This window comes from Nycticebus coucang, chromosome 16 (assembly GCF_027406575.1).
Source record: "Nycticebus coucang isolate mNycCou1 chromosome 16, mNycCou1.pri, whole genome shotgun sequence".
Lineage (NCBI taxonomy): Eukaryota > Metazoa > Chordata > Mammalia > Primates > Lorisidae > Nycticebus > Nycticebus coucang.
Window position 1 is genome coordinate 18,499,542 of NC_069795.1, and position 23,696 is coordinate 18,523,237.

The 23,696-nt window shown below is 36.5% G+C and overlaps 1 protein-coding gene across 1 annotated transcript in view; it reads left to right on the forward strand.

The window, feature by feature from the left end:
* Positions 1-332: 332 nt before the first annotated feature.
* CYYR1 (cysteine and tyrosine rich 1) overlaps positions 333-23,696 on the forward strand; it is a 105,618-nt gene continuing 82,254 nt past the window's right edge. The window contains 4 exon segments of the mRNA XM_053565805.1: positions 333-439; positions 441-570; positions 572-728; positions 5,797-5,896. Coding sequence (XP_053421780.1) covers positions 333-439; positions 441-570; positions 572-728; positions 5,797-5,896 — 494 coding nt within the window.

A 23,696-nucleotide genomic window follows, 5' to 3' on the forward strand; every position in this document is an offset into this window, starting at 1 on the left:
TCTGTACTTCTCGTTTCTCCTGAGTCTTCTTCACTGTCATTCTGTATTATAATATTTATAATACCTTGAACCTTGAAAATTCCCTCCATTGGTTTAAAGATTAAAAAAGAAGAAGAAGAAGAAGAAGTTCTTCATATCCATTGCTTAGAAATGAAAATTTTTAATTGAAGGGCAAGGCACTAAAATTCGTAGCAATAGCCAAAGCCAAGGGTTATAAAACTTCCCTTCAGAAGGCCATGCCCTTCAGCCCCTCCATAGTGGAGGAACAGGAGACCGGGGAGGAGTCGGGGGCCACTCCCGCCTCCTGCCCAGTGTCGGTGCCACCCGCGGAGATGAAACGTGAGCCCGGGTAGCCTAGGACTCCAGAGCGGACGCCGACCCCGCGCCAGAGCGCTCGGGCGCAAGACAAAGAGACCGCGGTCCCCACGCAGCCCGCCGCGGCCACGGGCGCCCCGGCTCCGCGGAACTCCACACCCGGCCCCTGGGCAATGGCCAGGGCTCCGCTCGACCCCGCTTTCCGGAGCGCGGCTCTCTCCATATGACAACCCTCCATCCTTTCCTTCCCCCACTGGTTCCAAGCTGGCCCTTCGCTCCCAGCCTCTCTCCGGTCTGTCGGTCCATCTGTCCTGGCGCGCAACCTCGGCCACCGGCGTGGATGGACGCGTCGAGGCTGCCCGGGCGTCCAGGGGTCTTGCTTTCGAAGTTGGTCCTGCTCTTTGTCTGCGCAGGTCAGTGACAGAGGGCGGCGGAGGGAGAGGGTCACAGGCTTGGGCCTGCGCTGGGGTCTCAGTCCGGGCGAAGGCGGGTTGGGCGAGGTGGATCGGGGACCTTGGTGGAAGGGCAGAGATTGTGCGCTCCCCGCGAGGCTGCGCCAGACAACCGCGCGCTTCAGTCCCCCTCTCAGCCTGGTCGCGGTTTTGTTTTGCTTCTATTCCTTTAACTTTTCCTTTTTGCATTTCTCTTCTTTTTCTTTCCCTCTCTTGGCAAAGCACCTTAGAAATGGCAATCCGCAGGTTTATGGGATTTCACTCTCTGGATGGCATAAAATATACCCAGGGGTATCCGCGACTCAAGAGGAATCTGAGGGTGCGGGCGGAGCTGAGGGGTGGGAGGAAAGCATTTTTAAAAGCACTTGAAGTTTGAAGGTGTTGCTGAAGTTTTCAAACAAACGAAATCTGGCGACTTTTCCCTTTCTCTGTAGGGTACCCACTGCCATCCACCTTCCACTCTCTGAATATTCCCCTTTTAGAAATAAAAACCCTTGGAGATTTTGTTGTTGTTGTTGTTCTTTGGAATATTGACAGGGTGGTAGACTGGGCAGCTGGATGTGTTGAGTTCAAAGACAATGTTTTGAAAGGCGTTTTTGCCCAGATTTTAGTCAGTTTTCACTGATTTGGCAGGCATTCGTTCGTAGGAGAAGGGCATCTTGCCGCCCCCCTTCTAATTATGCTTAGTAAGAACCACTAATAATTAATGAAGCAAGTGAGCTTTCTTGTTCTGTGATTAATAGAGAGCCTAAAATGCACTTTTATTGATTATTTAGGTAGAAAGTTAATTGCACATGTGTTTTTTGCAACTGTTCATATTCACAAAACACCGCAAGCTAAGAACAAAATTCTTTATAAAATGTTTTCATGTCTTTAAATTCATGTGACAAAAATCACAAGCTTACCCCAGACCCTGCAGTACTAAATGTATGTGTAGCCCTGCAATTCGCCTTTCGCCTTTTGATACACAAAAAGATACTGCAATTAAAATGAAGATGTTTTTCCTCATTTTTACCTGAACATCAAAAGGATTGAATTTCTCATTCAACGTTGCCGGAAAGGAGTTACCATAACTTCTAGAGAAATTTTCAGTCTGTTTATTGAAATGTAAATTTGTGCCTGTCTAGAAGTTATTATTTTAAAGATGTTTTAATCTGACTTTCTAATGCAGAAATTCATAAAAGAAAAGTTTTCCTGTTTAAAGACTCTAATTCTGATCTGTGCACAGTATTTTTTTTTTTTTACTTAAATCTATATAAGGTTTTCAGCATTTGAGGGACTACAGGAATCAACTGCATCAAATATTAGTTTTATGTTTTTAAACATCTCTTAATTAGTTCATCATTTTAAATCATTCACACTCCCCTCCTGGTTCCCTGCCGTCCCTTTGCTGTTAGCCTCTCTCCAGTCTGTCTGACCATCTGTCCTGGCCTGGAACTTCCAGCTGATGACTCTTCCCACCACCTCTGATGAACAAAAGAAAACAAAAATAAGAAAACGGACGAAAGGAAATGACGTTTTAATACCTTCACTCGCTCAATCTTACTCAACCACTCCATTTTCTTTTTTCTTTCTTACTTTTATTATTATTTTTTTGTCTTATTTTATTCCCTGTGGTAAACTGAAAGCTTCTACTTTACACACTTGTCCTTTCCTTCCTCCTGTTTCCACAGAGCTAGGCGCCCAACTCCCCGGGGCTCAGGAAACCGGTAAAGCTGTCCAGCCCCAGGGATGGTTAGTTGAGAAAGTTTTCTCTCCATTCAATTCTATTCTTTCACATCTTTCCCTAGTAGGCTACAGAGCAGTTGCCAAGTCAATAGTAGGTTGATAAGAAATGTGTAGTTAATAAGTTCTTTGGTGTTAACTATTGGACTTCTTATTTCAGAGGCTCTTTTATGCTTTTCATATTCATTCAACTAACTAGTATTTATTGAACAAGGTCTGTTATGTGATACCTAGAACAAAGGTCACATTCTGAGTCTTCTCTGGGAAATAAGGAGTGCCCATAAATTAATGCATAGAAGGCTGTGTCACAGGAGACGTAAAATCATGTTTTGTAGGTACTCAAAGGAGAGGACCTTATTGCTGGAGGGTAAGCTCCGTGAGGGAAATGTCTATTTTATTCAGCAAAATGGAGCTTAATAAATATTTACCCAGGAAAACTAAATTGAGCAGGACTTGAAGGAACTAGATCTTTGAGATATAGGGAAGCCCTAACGAGTCAGACATAGCATGAACTAAGGCAAAAATCATGAGCTATATAGCTGCAACAATGGATATTTCAGCTTGGCTGGAACTAAGAGATATGGCTGGAAGTGAAGATCAGGGTTAGATGCTGGAACACCACAAAAATAAAAAATAGTTCAGATACCTTGTTAAATGAATTGTCACTTTATGGGACAAAAACTTGAGTAAATGCACTATTCATAACCTGAATTATTATCCCCACAACAAATGCAATAAGTTCATATTCCATTTGGTTAATCAAATAAGAGCAAGCTTTCCAAACCTAAAGCATCATGTGACTATAGAGTCACTTTTGGAAAGAGACCCAGTCAAGTGTTGATATTATCATCCAGCTCCCACTGCAAGTTACGAAGACAGGATCCACTCAAGGTTTTGCCTTCCGGGGGACTTAGCCAGTAACTTCTCTCCCCTCCCTTTCCTTCCTCTCTTATCTTAGCTATGGCTTGCGAGATTCATTTCTAAGCAAGTGCTTCAAGCCAGATATTACTTTTCCTGTTGTACACATTCCTTAGGATGGGAGGCAGAAGTGAATTGGAAAATGCTGCTATAGATGATGACTTTCAGCAAAAAGTTATTGAAGAAGGTTTGAGCTGGCTAATTTTCAGGGATATTAACTTGAATATTATCACAGAAGTATTCTGTGGACAAAGATGAATATTCTATTCTTTGTCAAGTGAGAAAAAGGGCCAAAATATATGGGCTCCTATATGGGCCAAATACTGATACTAATAGCGTTATTCTCAAATAAGCCAGAGAAAGTACATAATGAAATAAGGTGTGGTAGAAACCTCAGTTTGGAAATATAATTGCCAACCTATTTGCCATGCTGTTAAATCTTTCTTTTTGGTTGCTTAAATCTGGGAAGTAGACAAGAGCACTGGAAAATATCTTAGAAATCATGACCAATGCGTGACATGATCTGGACATTTTCTGCAGGTGTACTCCAGCTATTTGGCTATAAGATTTGGAGCTTGGTTTCCAGTAACATTGGCTCAAAATATTTTGGTAACATCCTGTCCTTATAATAGTAGTCACTGGAATATAATAAGTAGTAATTGAATCTTTGATCTTCATGGAGAGTTTAATAAACTATCAAGGTCCTGGGCGTCATTCAAAAGGCACCCGTAAAATTACTTACACATTAGTTGTTCTACTCTCTATGACAGTGGGGACTTTAGCTCTCTCATGACTGGAGTAACTTCTAACAGCATAAAGTAAAACATCCCTGCTAAGCCTTTGACGTAGTCTAAATATCTGAATAAATTAAACAGCACTACAAATGAGAGCTCTAGAAATTCACTGAGAAAAAATAAGCAGCCTTAAAAAGTATGATGTACTCTCAAAAGCATTTATTGTCAGTAGATTGGTTTTCTCCCCTGGATCTAAATCATGAGATTGTGTTTCTGCTAAAAGTTGATTTAATAGAGTTACTAAATCTTGCAAAGGTAATTATTTTCCCCTTCTTACCATAACCCAGAAGGAAACCTCCAGGGTCGTATTTATCAATCTGTGACATAGAAATAAAATTGAGGGAATAAAAATATGAACTTTTCACTTGTTTCATGAAAGCCATGCATTATTGGTAAAGGTACATAAATTCTGCTACCTTTTTATCACCTCCATTTGTAAAGAATCATCTTGGCAGGGAGGTAATTTAAAAATAATGTAAAATTTCCCCTTTAGATAAATCAATGATATTACCTGTTGACATAAATATGATATTTTGTACTTTTAATATGATAATCATTTTGAGGTAGACTCTCACTTTGTCACCCTGTGATAATTTTGATAGGAAAGTAACAGTTTGGTAAAGTTTATATAGTAGTTGATATTACCTTCAGGAATTGAGTTGAAAATGATTTATTTTCTAACTCTTAAACGTACAACAAATCATTAGGCTATACTTAATATTTTCCTAATCATATCCTTGAAACTGACATATCTGTAATAATTTATACTACTGATTATAATTCAGTGAGTACTTTAACTTGTTAAACATAAATCCTTTAGGTGGAATAAAGAATTTTAAAAGTTAGGGGGTAACTTTTTTCAACGTTTTCGGTATAATTTTTCTTGCTGAAAAATATATAGAAAATCGTAATTTAGTTTTGCTTCTTCCAACAAATTCTGTAAATCCAAAAATAACCCCCCCTTCTCATAGTGCTCTTTGATAGTTTATTGATTCTTCAATCTAACATTAATTAAACTCGTAAGTACTCACAAATAAATTACCTATGGGAACTTCTTCTTGTAACGCACGCATCTTCTTCCAATCCAAAAGATGGAAAGGGTGCAGACTGATTTATGTTACTTTATGTATGCCAGCTATAATTGTGAAGGTAAAAAGGGATATGAAAAAAAGCTTAGAATGCATTGTCATGGAAGGTATGCATTATTTTGAAATTATCCTAATTTGTTATTATCCATGTCAATAACCTGTTCCATTAATTGTGGATTAATTGAAACTATCATACCCTGAAGTCAGAAAACTTTGTAATTTGAAACGCATTGTAAAAATGTTATTGATCAATTTAGTGACTGATTATTGAATTATTCTTTCATTCTCTCTTTGATTACCTTGTTCAACCATCCCTAATTGCCAGTGATGGTTCTTGGTGCAAAAGATTCAAGAAGAATGGTCTTTGCTTTTACCAGCTTAAAGTGGGGGAGAGAGTCTAGTCTAAACTCTTGTTTTATAATGAAGGTACTAAAGAGTGGTCATTGGCTAACTAGGATGTCAAATAGAATAATTTTTCTGATGCCTTAACTGCTTATTTTGTAGATTGCCTTGCTCAATGTGGCAGTGAATGCAGATCTTACTGCTGTGATGGAACCACGCCCTACTGTTGCTCCTACTATGCTTATATTGGGAATATCCTCTCGTGAGTATTAGTCAAATTTGGCAATATCGATGTTCTTTCCTTTATCCAGTTATTTTTTCAAAGAGTACCAAGGCAAGAGATTTTAAGATTGGTTATTTACATAAAGTCTTTACAAGAGATATTAAATACTCCTCACTTTCTAATGTGCTATATTATTTGACAAAATGTGCAAATTAATATATGAAAAGTTGCCTTCATTAGTGAAAGTAAGTATTCTTTTGTTATTTACTTTTGTGTTTGATTAATAATATTTTAACAATTTCAATGACATCTTTCCTGCTTAGTTAAAAATTTGTAAATCAGAGTTGGTTATTTAATTATGGCCAGTTTTATTTTGCCATCATGTATTAACATATCTAGTAGACATCAGAGAAAAGAGAGCTATGAATAAACAGTTGAGATGTGAATGTCTGTTCTAACATACACATATAAGACAACTTCAGGAAACGAGTTTAGAGCCCAAGAAAAGCTAGATGTGAATAATGTAAAGTCATAAAGAGCAAAGCAAGCACATTTACACAAAAGAAATACATACTTGTGGGATGTGTTAAGCATTTCCTTGGAACAAATTAAGAATTTATTTTAGAGCTGTTCCTGGGCAAAGAGAAATGACAAGCCGACCTGCCTTCAAGGTTGTATGTCAGGAGAAGTATGCACCTGTCAGTTACTCCAGAGAGGAACACACACTTGAGAAATAAAAGAGAATTAGAATCAGAAGAATTTCTTGAGTTAAATTCCCACGTCTTCCAGATAGCTGCAGCAATCTAGCCTCTGTGCTCTTATGTTTTTGTTTTTCAAATGAGTATCACAATGATTCGGGAAATGGTCTGTTCCTAAACAATTCTGCCTAACTCGTGCCCTATGAAGGCTCAGATGGAAAAAGGAAATATTAGTAGCTAAGTCATACGTGCCTGGCTATTTTAGGGACATGTCCATTGAGACAGCTTATAACATATCCTCAATTTCCTGAGAATAGAAAACCTGGCACCAAGTAAACTTTCTAGAATAAACGTTAGGGCTGATGTCAGAGGGTATGTCTCTCTGAATATAGACAAAAAAAAGAAAAAGAAAATCATGTTAGGGTGTTCTTGAGCACCATGATAGCTATGAAGAAATGTCAGACTGTAATAAAAAAGGATGTATGGATTTTAAGCATTCCTTGAAATGCAAATAAATTCTAAATAAAAAGTTTAATTTTTCTTTATGGATGATTTGATGGAAAAGAAATTAAGTCCACTTCCTACATTAAAAAACTGTCAGAATGACTTTTGCAGAAATTTATCAGCCCCAATATAAATATATAATGATGTTACAGCTGTATATCTCTTTATAGTTAAGTGTATTTAAAGTACAGTAGAACCTCTGTGAGTTGACCACCCGAGGGCTATAACAAACTGGTCAACATATGGAGTTGGTCAACATAAGGAACTAGGCCTACCGCACTGATAAGTATGTCAGTTGCATGTCCAGTCTATGAAAAATAGATCAACTTAAGGAGATGGTCAATGTAGGGAACTGGTCTGTGGAGATTCTGCTGTAATTTAAAATAATTATTAATAAATTAAATTTAATTTTCAAGTGGTCTCCATATGCCAGATGCTGCTCTTCCGGATAGGTATGAGAAGCCTAGCAGGTGGTTCATATTTGGGAAAATGAGGTCAACGTGATTCTGTGGTCCTTGGTTTCTGGTCCCTTTATCTGTGCACTGACTACATCCTGGTGTGCATTGTACACCTGTTTTTCACTCCATAGCAACCTCCACCTTGGTGAATGTATAGAAAACACATGATTCCTTATTTATCAGAATACTTAAGATTTTTTGAATTTACAGATTTTATATGATTTATACCCTGTATTTGCAATGAAGTTCACATTTTTTATAGTACATGTCTAGTTTTACCATTAGCTAAAATAAAGAATTAATTGAGTTGATACATTTATCTGGGTTATTAGGAGCATGTACATGTTATATTTGGAAAAAAGAATTGTGTTTTGGAAGAGAAAATAAACACAGATGGCATTCATTATATTTCAGGCAGTTAAAACTGCACTTTCTATTCAAAACATAAACCACTGAGTAAATCTCATGCTAACCTATTCTTAGCAAAAAAAAAAAAAAAAAGAGGAGACTTTAAAGTGTTTTCCCACTAGATAAAGAAGAATACATTTTTCAGGATATCCAGGTATTGTTTAACATTTGAAAAGAATTCTTAACTCCACCCAGAGCTTTTTTTTTAAGTTGGGGAGGGCGGGTGGAGTAAGTAGAAAAAAAAAATTCCAAGAATACTTCCAAGATTTCTTTCATGCGTATGTTTTCAAATACTGCTGTTTTGAAACTCATAAATCTTGCTTCCTCTCTTTCAAGCATCCAGGCATATTCTTAGTGAAATCATTGTAATTGTCTTAATAGAAAGTCCAATCTTGGTGGTTATCAGAAAAGTAATGAGCAAGAAAGCAAATAAACACAGGAAACATTATGTAACATAAATGAGGAATTTTATAATTTGGTTTATATTTTTCTGTTTGGGAAATAAAAATGTTGGGTCAGTTTTAAATGAGGTAAAAAGAGTGTGAAATTTCATTTGGGCCATTCTGAATGGTTTGCACAGGGCTATGTTCTGGTCCATTTGGCTCTCCTTACTGATGCCTCCCCCGTCATTCACCAAAATAATCAGAGTTGAGTAAAGATGTTCAGTCCTTAATTCTGTCAACTTCAATTGCCCTTGCTATTTTACAAACTGATGTTAAAATTTGTTTATAAAGCAATCTCGGGAGCTAATTTAGATGGAAATCTTATTTTACTTTCCTTTTTTTTTTTTAGATGCTTTCTATACTAAATATGAATTTGGGGAAATAAATTCAGGACCCCCCCTCTTTTTTTTCTGATTTCCACTGGGAATTGTGAGATTTACTTCATTCTCATAAAAAACTTTAAAAATTAAACTTAAAAAATAGAGTATCATTATGGTCACAGATACTGACTTCAGTATAGGAGAAGCATAGTGTCGTCTTCCAGAATTTAAGAATAATTTTACACTTTTCAGCATGTTCAATTCAATCAATTATTTATTTATAAATGTACATTAAGTGCCTGTTACCATGGCAGCTATGGACTAGGTCCTTGGATCTAAAGATGAATAAATGAGGTACTTTGATTGCTAAGACTTGAAAATCTAATAAGAGAGTGTAGACAAGTAATTCCGATTGAGCTAATCAATGAAATATTATTAGAGTGGAAAAAGGGAATACAGCTAAGTCTGTGTTTGGGGGTGTGTGGGGGAGTGTCAGGGAATTCCTCATAAATATAGAATTTGATCAGAATTTTAAAGGAAAAGTAGATATAAATAAATGGACAATGAAGAAAGGGAAATGGTTTCCAGACACAAAGACTTTTGCAGACGAAGGCAGAGGGCTAACACACCCTAAGGAGGGCTTAGGGACTCACCCCACCAATGTTCTGTCTTGTATATTTGTTTATGTGGGTCCACAGAACATAAAAAATCAAAACATTGGTGGGGTCAGTCCCTGATGCCCTCCCCTTGGGACACAACTGTTAAGAAATGAAATGATCCCTTTGGGAAAACTCACGTTCTTCAGTGTAGCCAGAACAGGAAGAGTAAATTGTGAATCTAATACAGGAATAAGTAGGCAAAGCAAAAGATACATCCTTTTACTGCAAAGCTAAAAGAAAATAATTTAATACTTTTTTAGAAATGAGATATCTGGTTTTATAGAGAAAGGACCCATACTTAGACATCACTAAGACAATGTGCAAGGGTGAGAAGGCTCCAAATGAAGACTGATTTTATTTATTCCATACGTGAAAGATTTGGAATGCGTGCTTTGAGATGCTATGCACTTTGGAGCCATTTATGATAGAATATATGACCTTGTAATTAATACTCCTTTTAAGATATTTTTGACCATGAGGGCAACTACTTGAAGGTTAGAAGTGTCAGGATGTTTAAAAATGAGTGTTGGGCCAATTTTTAGAAATAAACAATTTCCTACCAGATTGATTCTGGAACATTTCTTTCAGCAGCTCTGCTCCATGGAAGATAAATATTCTATGATGAATATGGAAAGGGATATTTAAATTTTGCTGCTGCTGAAATTTTTTACATTCAGTAGAGAGTAGATCTAATGTAAAGATGTGGTTTCTTTAGGATTGTTAGAATTCAAGGGACTACAGGGTGTAATTGAGTGGGATAAAGTAAAAACAGAACTTTACTGAAAATGAAGGCCTTCGGTTATATAAGACAGTAATTGTGCAATATTGAATGCAAACCAAATATTGACAAGTTTGGACATACTGAGACAGATGACAAGATACATAATTTAATCTCCTAACTGAGAAATAGATTTTTGATTTTTTTACTTTGTCATTTTAAAATGCTGATCTGTCTAAAGGTTCTTCAGAGCACCATCTGGCCAACATAAAATCCCCTTGGGAAAAAAAAATCAAGAGGAAGAACTAATAATGGAGATCCTGGTGGGATTAAATTTCTTTTCTTCTCAATGAAATGTGAAAGATGTATTACTCACAGTTTTGCAAAGACAGCTAATAAATACCACAACTGTGATTTCAGAGCCATGCTATGCATGAAAGCAAAACTGAATTAAAAGATAAAGGTTTCATATTTTCAAATGGCATTTGAGGTCCTATGATCATTAAGTAGATTAGTGTTCTGGATTAAACACAAGAGGCTATTCAAACACAGACAGAAATATAGTGCATTTAAAAACGCCTTTGGCATTGGTAAAAATATCACTTAATTATTTAAATTAATCTCAGTACTTAGATATGGGAAACACATCTCCGAAAATGACATACTGAACAAGTTAAGGTTTGTGGGACTCCTATTTTTGTTTTAGTAATGATGCAAAGATAAATAACTAATATGACATTAAAATAACTATGAACCCGACTTAAAATGTAAAAACTATAAGATAATCTAGCAAGAAATTTGATAATATTAAATGTATGGCATTCATGGAATAAAAAAACAAACATAAAAACTTCAAGGAATAAAAGACCTAAAGAAATTGAGATGTACCAAATTATAGATGGAAATAGGTAAGGATGTTAATAGTGAGATATGTTAGTTCTTCCTGAACCATCTGTCAATTTGATGTAATTCTGATCATAATCCACAAGACTATTCTTTGTTGAATTTCATAGACTGGGGCTAAAATTTATGTGGAACAGTAAGAGGCACAGAAAGAAAAGATAGTTATGAAAAAGAAAAGGTGAGAAGACATTCTTTGGAGACAGAAAATTTATTAGAAATAATAAAAAAGAAATTGTACGATATTGGTTTACAGATTAACTGAAGAATATGAAGCTTAGAAATTGATTGATGTCTATGTGGTAACTTGATATATGATAGAAGTGGCATTACCAACCACCGGACGTGGATATATTGGATAGATTATTTAATAAATGATGCTAAGACAATTTGTTATCTATGGTCTATGGAGACCTGACAATTAAGTTCATGAACTAATTTTAGGAAAAGTGCTACAGACCTCATTGCTGAATATGAGTATGGTCACCTTCAAGGTATGCCCCTTGAGAAACTATGCACTGACACCAGTGCATAGTCTACCCTTCAAAGCAATTTTGGAACTCTTTTTTTCTGTAATGGCCATTGGAACTGTTGTCATATTACCCTCGATATCCTGAATGTCATCAAAATGCCTTCCTTCCAATTTTTCCTTTATCTTCAGGTAAAGAGAAAAGTCATTGGGGCCAGATCAGATGAGTTTGGGGTGAGGGGGATGTTCCAGTATAGTTATTTGTTTACTGGCTAAGAACTCCCTCATAGACATTGCTGTGTGAGTTGGTGCATTACTGTGATGCAAGAGCCATGAGTTGTTGGCCAAGATTTTCAGTTAAGGTTTTTCTATCTGTTTCAGTATTGATGTTACTGGGGCTGCTATGCTTCTCACAGTCACAGAATTCAATGAATTTTTTCAATTTTTTCCATTTTTTATGCTTGTGCTATCTTTATCAGTGATTCTTTCTCTCCCCTCAGAAAAATGTTTAATCCATTTGTATACTGCCATTTTCTTCACTATCTTGATAAACTTGGACTAACATGTCCATTATTTCATTTCCACTCTTGCTGAGTTTAATAAGAAATTTAATGTTTGTCCTTTGCTCTAATTCAAGCTCTGACATTCTTGAGGTGGCACACGAAAACAATGATGAACACCATTCAGCAAGACACCACCACACATCAACATAAACACAACTGTGAGACACAGATATACCAAGGTTACAAAACCTTACCAAGTTATTTGTACAGTTCTGCCAACATAAGTGCATGATGGAAGTTTGTGAACTTGTCAGATCTCAGATATGGATACATAAATGGTTAAACATTAAACTGATAAATATATCATTCCACAATAAACCCACTATTATCAGAAAAAAATACATAAATGCCAGAAACAAAGATTTATAATTTTTTTTAAATGGAGAAGAATGGCATTATGGTATGAGGACAGGAAAGATTTCTAAAATAAAAGATAAAAAGCATAAACAGTAAGAGAAAAGATTATTAAAAGCCAGTGAACTGTATACTTTTAAATGGTGAGTTTTCTGGTATGTAAATTATATCTCAATTGTTAAAAAAACTTTTAAAAATATATACAGCAAAAGAATTCCCAGATAAAAATGTAAGGCAAATCTGCCACTTGGCGAAGAAACTTGCAATTCATGTAATTCACAAAAGATTAGTTTCCAGAGCACCTCAGCAGCAAATTGGGCAATGTATGTGCACAAATAGTCATAGAGCAGAAAACTGGACAGGCCATAACATGGGGAAAGGGCTTCATTTGACTAAAGCAGAGGGCAAAAAACCATTTAAAGAAATGAAATACCGTCTCACACCCATCAAGCTGCCAATGCACCATAACTCTGATAGCACTAAGCAGAGTCGGCAAAAAAAAAAAAAAAAAAAAAGGGTTTTCACATTGCTGATGGGAGAATACAAACTGTTATAAACATGTGGAGAGCCATTGCACCCCTTGAGGTAAGGCTGAAAATGGATATACTAAAGGATTTAGCAATATAATACCTCTTCAAGATACATTCCCTAGAAAATTTGCAAATATGCACAAGGAGATATTTGTAATGTTGACGGACATATTATATATATATGTATATATATATGTTTATAGCAGCTTTATTCATTTTGGGAGGGATTTAAAACAATAAAATATTGGAAACAACTTCATAAGAGACTGAATAAATAGAGTATATTCTTGCAAAGGATACAGCAATTAAAATAACTCAATGCATATACCATTAGAATAAATGTCAAAACTGTAAATGCTCTGTGGAACAGAGCTAACTGAAGAGAAATGTGTACAACGTGATACTACTTGCCTAAAGATAAACATGCAAAATAATTCTATGTATCATTTATGAAAACATGCAAATGTGATGAATATGTAAATATATGGGAGAGAGAAAGGTATACATGAATTTTAGGACTGCCCAAGACTAAGAGGTTTGCAGGCACACAGGACATTCAGTGCTATAATCTGGATGGTCCCAGGAGACCTGGGAGAAGTTGGTCACCCTAAGGATAAGTGTGGCCTACAAGGCTAATATTTTATTACTTAATCATGGTGATAGTCACCAATTACCCCAGCCATTTAGGAGGTTGAAGTGGATGGTTCGCAAGCCTGGGAATGAAAGACTAGCTTGGGCAACATAGTAAGATGTCTTCCCAAAAAACTTTTGAAAAATTAAATATCTGAAGCAGATATTTATTAATTATTAATATGTAATGAATCTGAGGGGGGTTATCTGTGTGTTTCATATTATAGGTAATCTTTTTGCATTTGAAATCTTTATAATAAAAAAAAAAGAAATCAGTGGAAAAGTTTGATGACTGTTGAAATGGGATCCCCTGGAATGCAGATTCTGGTCTGGTAGATCTGGGGTGGAGCCTGAAATTCTGTACTAACAAACTCCTAAACAATAGCTCTGTTGCTGATTCTTCAGCTCTACCTAGGGGTGTGTGCTGGTGCTGTTTTTGGCAATATCTGTGCTACAGGATGAAAGGTAGCAGGAGATTAGGATGTGACGACTGATAGTATGTGAGATTAGAGATCAGGCTGAAGGAGAGAACAGCCTGAATCAACTCTGAGGTTTCGGTCTTGGATAACTGGGTGGACAATGTACTGAGAACTAATGGGGAACATTCAGAAGCATTCACTGAGGGGATGAATTCCACTTTTAATGCACTGAATGGGGAGTGATCTAAAGGTTATGAACCAAATTCAGTGATCCTACAATGATAGAATGTTCCAGTGTGAAGCTCAGCGGGGAGCATGGAGCATCACACATCAATCTGGGAGTGAAAAGCCTAAAGGAGTTGGTTGAAAAATGTGTTGGAATGAGGAGTTCTGAAGAGAGTTAAGAGAGATAGCAGCCAGCCAACCACAGAGCCCCAAGGAGATGCAGGAATACGTTGATCTTTCCCTTCTCTATGTTTTAATACTATTTCACCCTCCTTCACCTTTATCAAAACAGATCTGTCTTTCACTTATCAACCTAATGGGGGTGGTGGGAACTATGAGCACCTTTATCTTCTTCTACTTGCTTTTTGTGTTCTATATTATACAAAATGCAGGATTTGTGATATTTCAGTTTATTCTGAATTGAATAAACCAAGCAGTTTATATGAAGACCCATTTTTATTTACTTGGATATAATAAAAGACAAATCAGATCAACTCATTCCTGTTTCAGTCGCTGCCTTAATTAGGTAGAAATCCTAATTGGGTATTACAAAATAAAGTGTGTTAGGTGGTGGCAAAGATTTCTAGAGTGTCAGAACTACCATTTATTTAAAATATATTAGTTTATTAATCTTCAGACTAGCCCTGTGACCCACATGTGATTCTTGTCTGTCTGGATGAGGAAGTTGAGGCTCAGAGTTATTTGTCCAGTTTCACACAGTTGCTCTATAAAGAGCTGGTATTTAAAATGAGATGTACTTAACCTGTTCCTGATACTCCTCGTTGACTCCAGACAGAGATCTTTATGAAGGTTTCAGGATGAGGTGAATGGAAACAATTCATTGCTATCCTTATGAAGCCCAGACGCCATAGTTCAGGAAAAGCCTTTTATTACCCTCAATTCCCTCCTTTCTATATGCTGCTATAAGATTATCCTTTCCCTTCCCTGTTATAATTTATCAGTTTATTCACATGTCTAAATTATCTGTCTACCCTTCCACACTCTGGAGAGTGCGAAAAGTTAGTTGGCCAGTTCACCTTTGAAGCTACAGGACCTAATGAACGCAACAATCCATAATGGGTGACTTCAATGGATCATAGGTCAATCTTCTGTTTAAACATGAAAGACCTGACATTTTGTGGGTTCTAAATTAATATGCACCATCTAGATAAATATTTGCTTAGAAAAATCAGATCATTACAGAGAATATGTGTTCCTGGAATACAGATTAGGTATCATTACAGCGTAAACATCACTTTTTAATCACACTGTTTAAGATAAATTATAATCAGATGATTGGAACTAGGATTGAAATGTTAATTTGATTATAATGATCTAACCTCTTGTCATGTGCTCTATCAAAGAGGCAATATGATCTGCCAGCCTATACCTGTTAAGGCAACAGGCTTCTATGCAACTCTAGTCATTGCCATAATTTTTGGAGAGAAAATGTTTTATTGATAAAATTGAAAAGGGAAGAATTATAGATACCCAGTTATCTTTACTCCATTATGTTAAAAAAATTCTGGTGGTCTGCTGCAGCCCAGAATTCAATGTTTCCCAATTGCATAAATAATGAAAATTTCAAGGGCACTGACAACCTCATAAAGTATAATAAGATTCCATCTGAAAATGCTTTGGGTGAAAGTCTTAGCTATTTAGCCCATGGTAACTCTCTGTGACTTAGAGACAAACAGAATTTGTAGCCTTTGTAGTCATTGTTGTGGAAAGGAAAGGAAGAAAAAATAACTTACAAATGATAAGAATTTTTTTATACCTTTATACAAATCTGACAAAAATAGAGAAAAACATGACAAATTACACATATTTCTGTGTGAATGTACACTGTCAAAAACATAAGCAGAACTTTATCTCTTTATGGTGCATTTGCAAAAAATAAGAGCTACCTGTGATTGCAAATGACCAACTCTGTAGTGTTGATACAACATTTTTCCTTTACAAATGCTAGGACTAATACAAGGTCAGCCTCTGAACTATCACATATATGAAATATTAGAATTTAAGTTTATCAAATAAATGCTCAAAACTTTGAGATTAATACCTGTTCTTGCATTAAGACCTTCTTGCCCTTTGTCAAGTAGAATTAAACAGGAAACAATTCTTTGTAATTCTATTCTTAACTAACATTAGTTTTAGTGTTAGGAAGTTGTAGAAGAAGGACCATGAATGTTTAGATTCGGAAAAAGTGAGTTTGAGTTTTTTTTTTCTTTATGCTATGTGAACTTAATTGTCCTAATATCACTGAGCCTCAGTTTGTTAATGTGTGAAAAGGGCATGGTAGTAACAATTTGCCTATCTCTCATAATTGAAACAAAGGATATATTTGTACATAAAGGCACATTAAAGGCCTTTACAGATTTTTCCTGTCATTACTGAAAATGCTGGGCTTTGAAAGCATTGGCATCTGGGAGAAAAGGAAACTGATGGGGAACAAAGTGACTTCTCCAAGGTCATTTGGAAAGTCTGTGACTGAGCTGCAGAGTGCGAGGCTTCTGGTGCGAGGCCGTCCCCCTAGCTCTCTGGACTTCATCTACAGGCGAGTACCACCTGCCTCTCCCCAGGAGCCTATTCTCAGCCTTGAGTGAAATAAATGGCCCTCTTGATCAAGTATGATTGCAGTGAGATAACTGCAAAGGCAGCTAATTAAGTATTATGTCCTGTAGTTACTAAAAGCATAATACAGCCTGAAAAGTCATGTTTACTGGTATACAAACCTGCCACGTTGCCCTAGGCCAATCTGTGAATTACAGGGAGAAACTCACAAAACAGGAATTCAAATCTACATGAAAATATATAAACCTGATTTATGAAAATAATCACACATATAATATCAAAAATCAGGTGGTAATCATTGGCTTTAAAAAAGGATTGATTATAGTGTTCCAGTCAATTCCCCTTTCAAAATTTATTTTATTCACAACTCTTCAGAAATATATATTATGCATAGACCTGGTTCATCTCTGCTGATGCTGTGTTAGTAATTAATGTACACAACAGTGTTCTAACTGCTGGCTGTTTCAGCAGAGCGATCATGGCACTCTATAGATTTGACTTTGCATGTGACAGTTGAGAATTCCCCTGATTAAGCTTTTAAAAATCTGTGTTAATCAGCAGTTCTCTCAATATAAGTCAGTGCTTGTAAGACTTAAAGAATAAAAAGGGCAAATATTTGCCTCTGATGATATTGTGCATAAGCCACATTTGCAACAATTGCCAGATTGAAAGTATTTTCAGTGGTAGCAAATAAATGCCAGATGGCATGCTGAATAAAAAGTCATTGGTCATAGCAAAGATCAGCTGGGTCCCATCAATTCCAAAATGAGTTTGTTTTATTCAGCCTATTGGCTATACACAGCCAGATTATTATACATGTTATATATTTTGGTTAGTGTTAGTGGTTAATAAAGCAGTTTTTGTCTCATTATCTTTACTTGGAAGGATTGGTCATGGTTCTCCATTGTAGATGGAGAAAGCACGTTCCACCCTGGGCCTCCTTGTGATGCAGCTATAGAACCTGTTCAGAATGTATGGAGTGGTTGTTCCAAGACTATGGAATATATACATTTTTTCATAATATTTCTGCATATATATTACTTTATATATATAAAGAAAGAACAATTCTAGGACAAAAAATATAACATCCAAGGTTAAAAATAATCTCTGGATGAGCTCAATAGCAGAATAGAAATACCACAATAAAGAATAAGTGCATTTGGAGAGAAATTAATAGAAATTATCCAGTCAGATAATTATCTCACAGAAGGAAAAAGAACAGAGCCCCGGGTATCTGTAGGACAATGCCCACTATGCATGTGGGCAGGTCCAGCATTTGCATTATGAGAGGCTCAGAATAGAGGAGAAAGAATATAGTACCTAAAAATGTCCATGTTTGGTGAAAGAAAGGAATTAAAGGTTCAAGAAGTTCAGCAAATTCCAAACAGGATAAACCCAAAGGAACCCATACCCAGCCCCATCATAATCAATCATTGAAAATGGAAGAAAAAATCTGGAAATTGAGAGAGGAAAACAACACACTACCTATAGGGGAGCTATGAATTGAATGACTTTACACATCCCATCAAAAAACAGAGATCAAGAAGTAGCATATTCTGTAAGTTCCAAAAGATTAGAACTGTCAGCACACACTTTTGTATCCACTAAAAAATATTCTCCAAGAATAGAAAGGAAATCAAGACAGTCTCAGATTATGAAAAATTAAGAAAATATTAAGCCAGCTAAAGTAATTGCTAAATTTCTTCAGAAAGAAAGCAAACAATACCAGAAGATAACATAATTATCAGAAAGGAAAAGAAAGTAGGAAAATGGGTATGTGTCTGGGTAAATAGTAGCTTATTTTTCTCCTCTTAAGTTCACTGAAATGCATTTTACTGTTGAAGGCAAAACACAAAACATTGTATGATAGCATTTTCAGTGGCTGTAGATGTATTATTTGCTATGACTGTTAGTATAAAAGGGGAAAGTTTAAGAGCTCCATAAGGTAATAAGGTAACTAACCTGGTAAAAGATTGATTTTAAGTGATGATGAAAACTTAAATATATATTCTATGATCCCTACAGCATCTACTGAAAACAACAATAGAATGAAATACAGAACAAAAGTCTGAATCTCAGTAGATAAACTAAAATGAAATACAAACAAATATTCATATAACTGTAAAGAAAACAGAAAAGGGAACTCAGAGGAATGAAAAACAAGGGAGGGAACACATGGAAAGCAAGCAACAAAATGATTGACCTAAATCATATGAATAATCACATGAATGGTGATTACCTACTAGTATAGGTAAGTTAATAGTAAAAGAGTGGAAGAAGATAAACTTACAAACATTAACCAAAAGAATATTGGAGTAGCTCTATTAATTTAAGACAAAGTAAAGATGGACCTCAAAAATATTACAGGTTCAATTGCAGACCACTGCGGTAAATATTGAAACAAATATTTCAACAAAGCAAGCTACACAGATTTTTTGGTTTCACAACACATATAATAGTTATGTGTAGGCTGGGACCCGTGATCTACATGCTCCCACCTCCGGAAGAGTTGCGAAGGGACCCACGATCGGCACCCTCCTGGACCCCGGTAAGAGCTGCACCCCCCCACTCTGTTGCTGGATCTGGGAGTGTCACACTCTGGAGCTGCTCCCACAACCAGAACTCCCTGGCTGGAGCAGCCCCAGAAGAGCTCCACAGGGTCACTCCCTACAAAGATCCAGCAATAATACAGTGATCCCCACAACTCTGAGGGCGACCAGAGGCAATGGTGAAAAACAATCATGAGACGAAATCAAAGGAAAACTCTAGCAATATGAATAATCAGAGTATATCAACTCCCCCAAGGGACAATGGGGCAGACACAGCACAAGATCCCATGCACAAACAAATAGCTGAGATGTCAGAAATTGAATTCAGAATCTGGATAGCAAATAAGATCAAATTAGAATTTCAAGCAGTAACCCAAAAGATGTCTCAAGAATTCAAAGACCAAATGACCAAAGATTTTGAAATATTGAGACAAGAAGTTGCAGCCCTCAAAGATCTGAGAAACACAGTAGAATCCCTCAGTAACAGAATGGAGCAAGCAGAAGAAAGGATTTCTGACATTGAAGACAAAGCTCCCAAACACTCCCAAACTCTCAGAGAGGAAGAGAAATGGAGGGAAAAACAGATCACTCTCTCAGGGAGCTCTGGGATAATTCGAAGAAAATCAATATTTGTCTAATAGGGATCCTCAAAAGTAATGAACTGGCTTCACAAGGCACAGAGTCTCTTCTCCATGAGGTGATTAAAGAGAACTTTCCAGACATGCCAAGAGATTCTGCATTTCAGATAGCTGACAGCTTCAGAACTCCAGCGTGACTCAACCTGAATAAAACATTCGCCAGACACATCATAATCAATTTCACTAAAGTTAATATGAAGGAGAAAATTCTGAAAGCAGCCAGATGAAAGAAAACCATCACCTACAAGGGGAAGAATACAAGAATAACTGCAGATCTCTCTGCTAAAACCTTTCAAGCTAGAAGAGGATGGTCATCAACTTTTAATCTCCTAAAACAAAATAACTTTCAACCCAGGATCCTGTACCCAGCTAAACTGAGTTTCATTTATGATGGAGAAATTAAATACTTTAATGACATTCACACATTGAAGAAATTTGCCATAACTAAACCAGCTCTCCAGGATATTCTCAGACCTATCCTCCATAAAGACCAGCATAATCCTTCACCACAAAAGTAAACCCACCCAGAAAATTTTGATCACATTCCAACTTCCACAGTCGTAAAAGGATTAAAAATGTCCACTGGACTCTTGAAACCCTTATCAATATTCTTAATTAATGTGAATGGTTTAAATTGTCCTCTAAAGAGGCACAGGTTGGCTGACTGGATGCAAAAACTCAAGCCAGATATCTGCTGCATACAAGAATCTCATCTTATGTTAAAAGACAAATATAGACTCAAGGTGAAGGGATGGTCATCTATACTCCAGGCAAATAGAAAGCAGAAAAGACCAGGCATGGGCGGCGCCTGTGGCTCAGTGAGTAGGGCGCCGGCTCCACATGCCGAGGGTGGCTGGTTCAAACCCGGCCCCGGCCAAACTGCAACCAAAAATAGCCGGGCATTGTAGTGGGCGCCTGTAGTCCCAGCTGCTCGGGAGGCTGAGGCAGGAGAATCGCTTAAGCCCAACAGCTGGAGGTGGCTGTGAGCCGTGTGAGGCCACGGCACTCTACCGGAGGGCGGTACAGTGAGACTCTGTCTCTACAAAAAAAAAAAAAAAAAGAAAAGACCAGGCATTGCAAACCTATTTTCAGATGCAATAGGCTTTAAACCAACCAAAATAAGGAAGGATGAGGATGGACACTTCATATTTGTTAGAGGTAATACTCAATATGATGAGTATTTATGCACCCAACCAGAACGCACTTCAATTTATAAGAGAAACTCTAACAGACATGAGCAACTTGATTTCCTCCAGTTCCATAGTAGTTAGAGATTTTAACACCCCTTTAGCAGTGCTAGATAGATCCTCCAAAAAAAAGCTAAGCAAAGAAATCTTAGATTTAACTTAACCATTCAACATCTGGACTTAACAGACATATACAGACCATTTCACCCCAAGAAAACTGAATACACATTCTTCTCATCAGCCCACGGAACATACTCCAAAATCGACCACATCCTGGGCCACAAATCTAACCTCAGCAAATTTTAAAAAATAGAAATTATTCCTTGAATCTTCTCAGACCATCATGGAATAAAAGTTGAACTCGATAACAACAGGAATCTGCATACCCATACAAGAACATGGAAGCTAAAGAACCTTATGCTGAAGGATAGATAGGTTATAGAAGAGATTAAGAAGGAAATCACCAAATTTTTGGAACAAAACAAAAATGAAGGCATGAATTATCAGAACCTCTGGCATACTGCAAAGGCAGTCCTAAGAGGGAAATTTATAGCACTGCAAGCCTTCTTCAAGGAAACGGAAAGAGAGGAAGTTAATACCTTAATGGGACATCTCAAGCAACTAGAGAAGAAAGAACACTCCAACCCGAAACCCAGCAGAACAAAAGAAATAGCCAAAATCAGAGCAGAATTAAATGAAATTGAAAACAAAAGAATTATACAACAGATCAATAAATCCAAAAGTTGATTTTTTGAAAAGATCAAAAAATAAATAAACCTTTGGCCAACATAACCAGGAAAAAAAGAGTAAAATCTCTAATTTCGTCAATCAGAAATGGTAAAGATGAAATAACAACAGACCCCTCAGAAATTCAAAAAATTCTTAACGAATATTACAAGAAACTTCATTCTCAGAAATGTGAAAATCTGAAAGAAATCGACCAATACTTGGAAGTACGCCACCTACCAAGACTTAGCCAGAACGAAGAGGAAATTTTGAACAGAACTATATCAAGTTGTGAAATAGCATGAACTATACAAAATCTCACTAAAAAGAAAAGCCCAAGACCAGATGGCTTTACGTCAGAATTCTACCAAACCTTTAAAGAAGAACTAGTACTTGTATTACTAAACCTCTTCCAAAATACAGAAAAAGAAAGAATACTACCCAACACATTCTATGAAGCAAACATCACCTTGATCCCTAAACCAGGCAAAGACCCAACAAGAAAAGAAAATTATAGACCAATATCACTAATGAATATTGATGCAAAAATACTCAATAAGATCCTAACAAACAGAATCTAACAACACATCAAAAAATTATACATGATGACCAAGTGGGATTTATCCCAGGGTCTCAAGGCTGGTTTAATATACGTAAATCTATAAATGTAATTCAGCACATAAACAAACTAAAAAATAAAGACCATATGATTCTCTCAAGTGATGCAGAAAAAGCTTTTGATAATATTCACCTTGCTCTTCATGATCAGAACACTTAAGAAAATTGGTATAGAAGGGACATTTCTTAAACTAATAGAGGCCATCTGCAGCAAACCCACAGCCAATATCATATTGAATGGAGTTAAATTGAAATCATTTCCACTTAGATCAGGAACCAGGCAAAGTTGCCCATTGTCTCCATTGCTCTTTAACATTGTAACGGAAGTTTTAGCCATGGCAATCAGGGAAGAAAAGGCCATCAAGGTTATCCACATAGGGTCAGAAGAGATCAAACTTTCACTCTTCACAGATGACATGATTGTATATCATATAAAACACTAGTGATTCTACTACAAAACTTTTAGAAGTGATCAAGGAAAACAGCAATGTCTCAGGCTACAAAGGCAATACCCATAAATCTGTGGCCTTTATATACACCAACAATAGCCAAGCTGAAAAACAGTCAAGGACTCTATTCCTTTCACAGTAGTGCCAAAGAAGATGAAATATTTGGGACTTTATCTAACAAAGGATGTGAAAGATCTCTATAAAGGGAACTATGAAACTTTAAGAAAAGAAATAGCTGAAGATGTTAACAAATGGAAAAGCATACCATGCTCATGGCTGGGAAGAATCAACATTGTTAAAATGTCTATACTACCCAAAGCAATATATAATTTTAATGCAATTCCTATCAAAGCTCCATTGTCATATTTTAAAGATCTCGAAAATATAATACTTTGTTTTATATGGAACCAGAAAAAACCTCGAATAGCCAAAACATTACTCAGAAATAAAAACAAAGCAGGAGGAATCACGCTACCAGACCTGAGACTGTACTATAAATCAATAGTGATCAAAACAGCATGGTACTGGCACAAAAACAGAGAAGTAGATATCTGGAACAGAATAGAGAACCAAGAGGTGAATCCAGCTGCTTAACGTTATTTGATCTTCGACAAGCCAATTAAAAACATTAAGTGGAGAAAAGATTCCCTATTTAACAAACGGTGCTGGGTGAAATGGCCGGTGATCTGTAAAAGACCGAAACTGGACCCACACCTTTCACCATTAACTAAGACAGATTCTCACTGGATAAAAGATTTAAACTTAAGACATGAAACTATAAAAATACTTGAAGAAAGTGC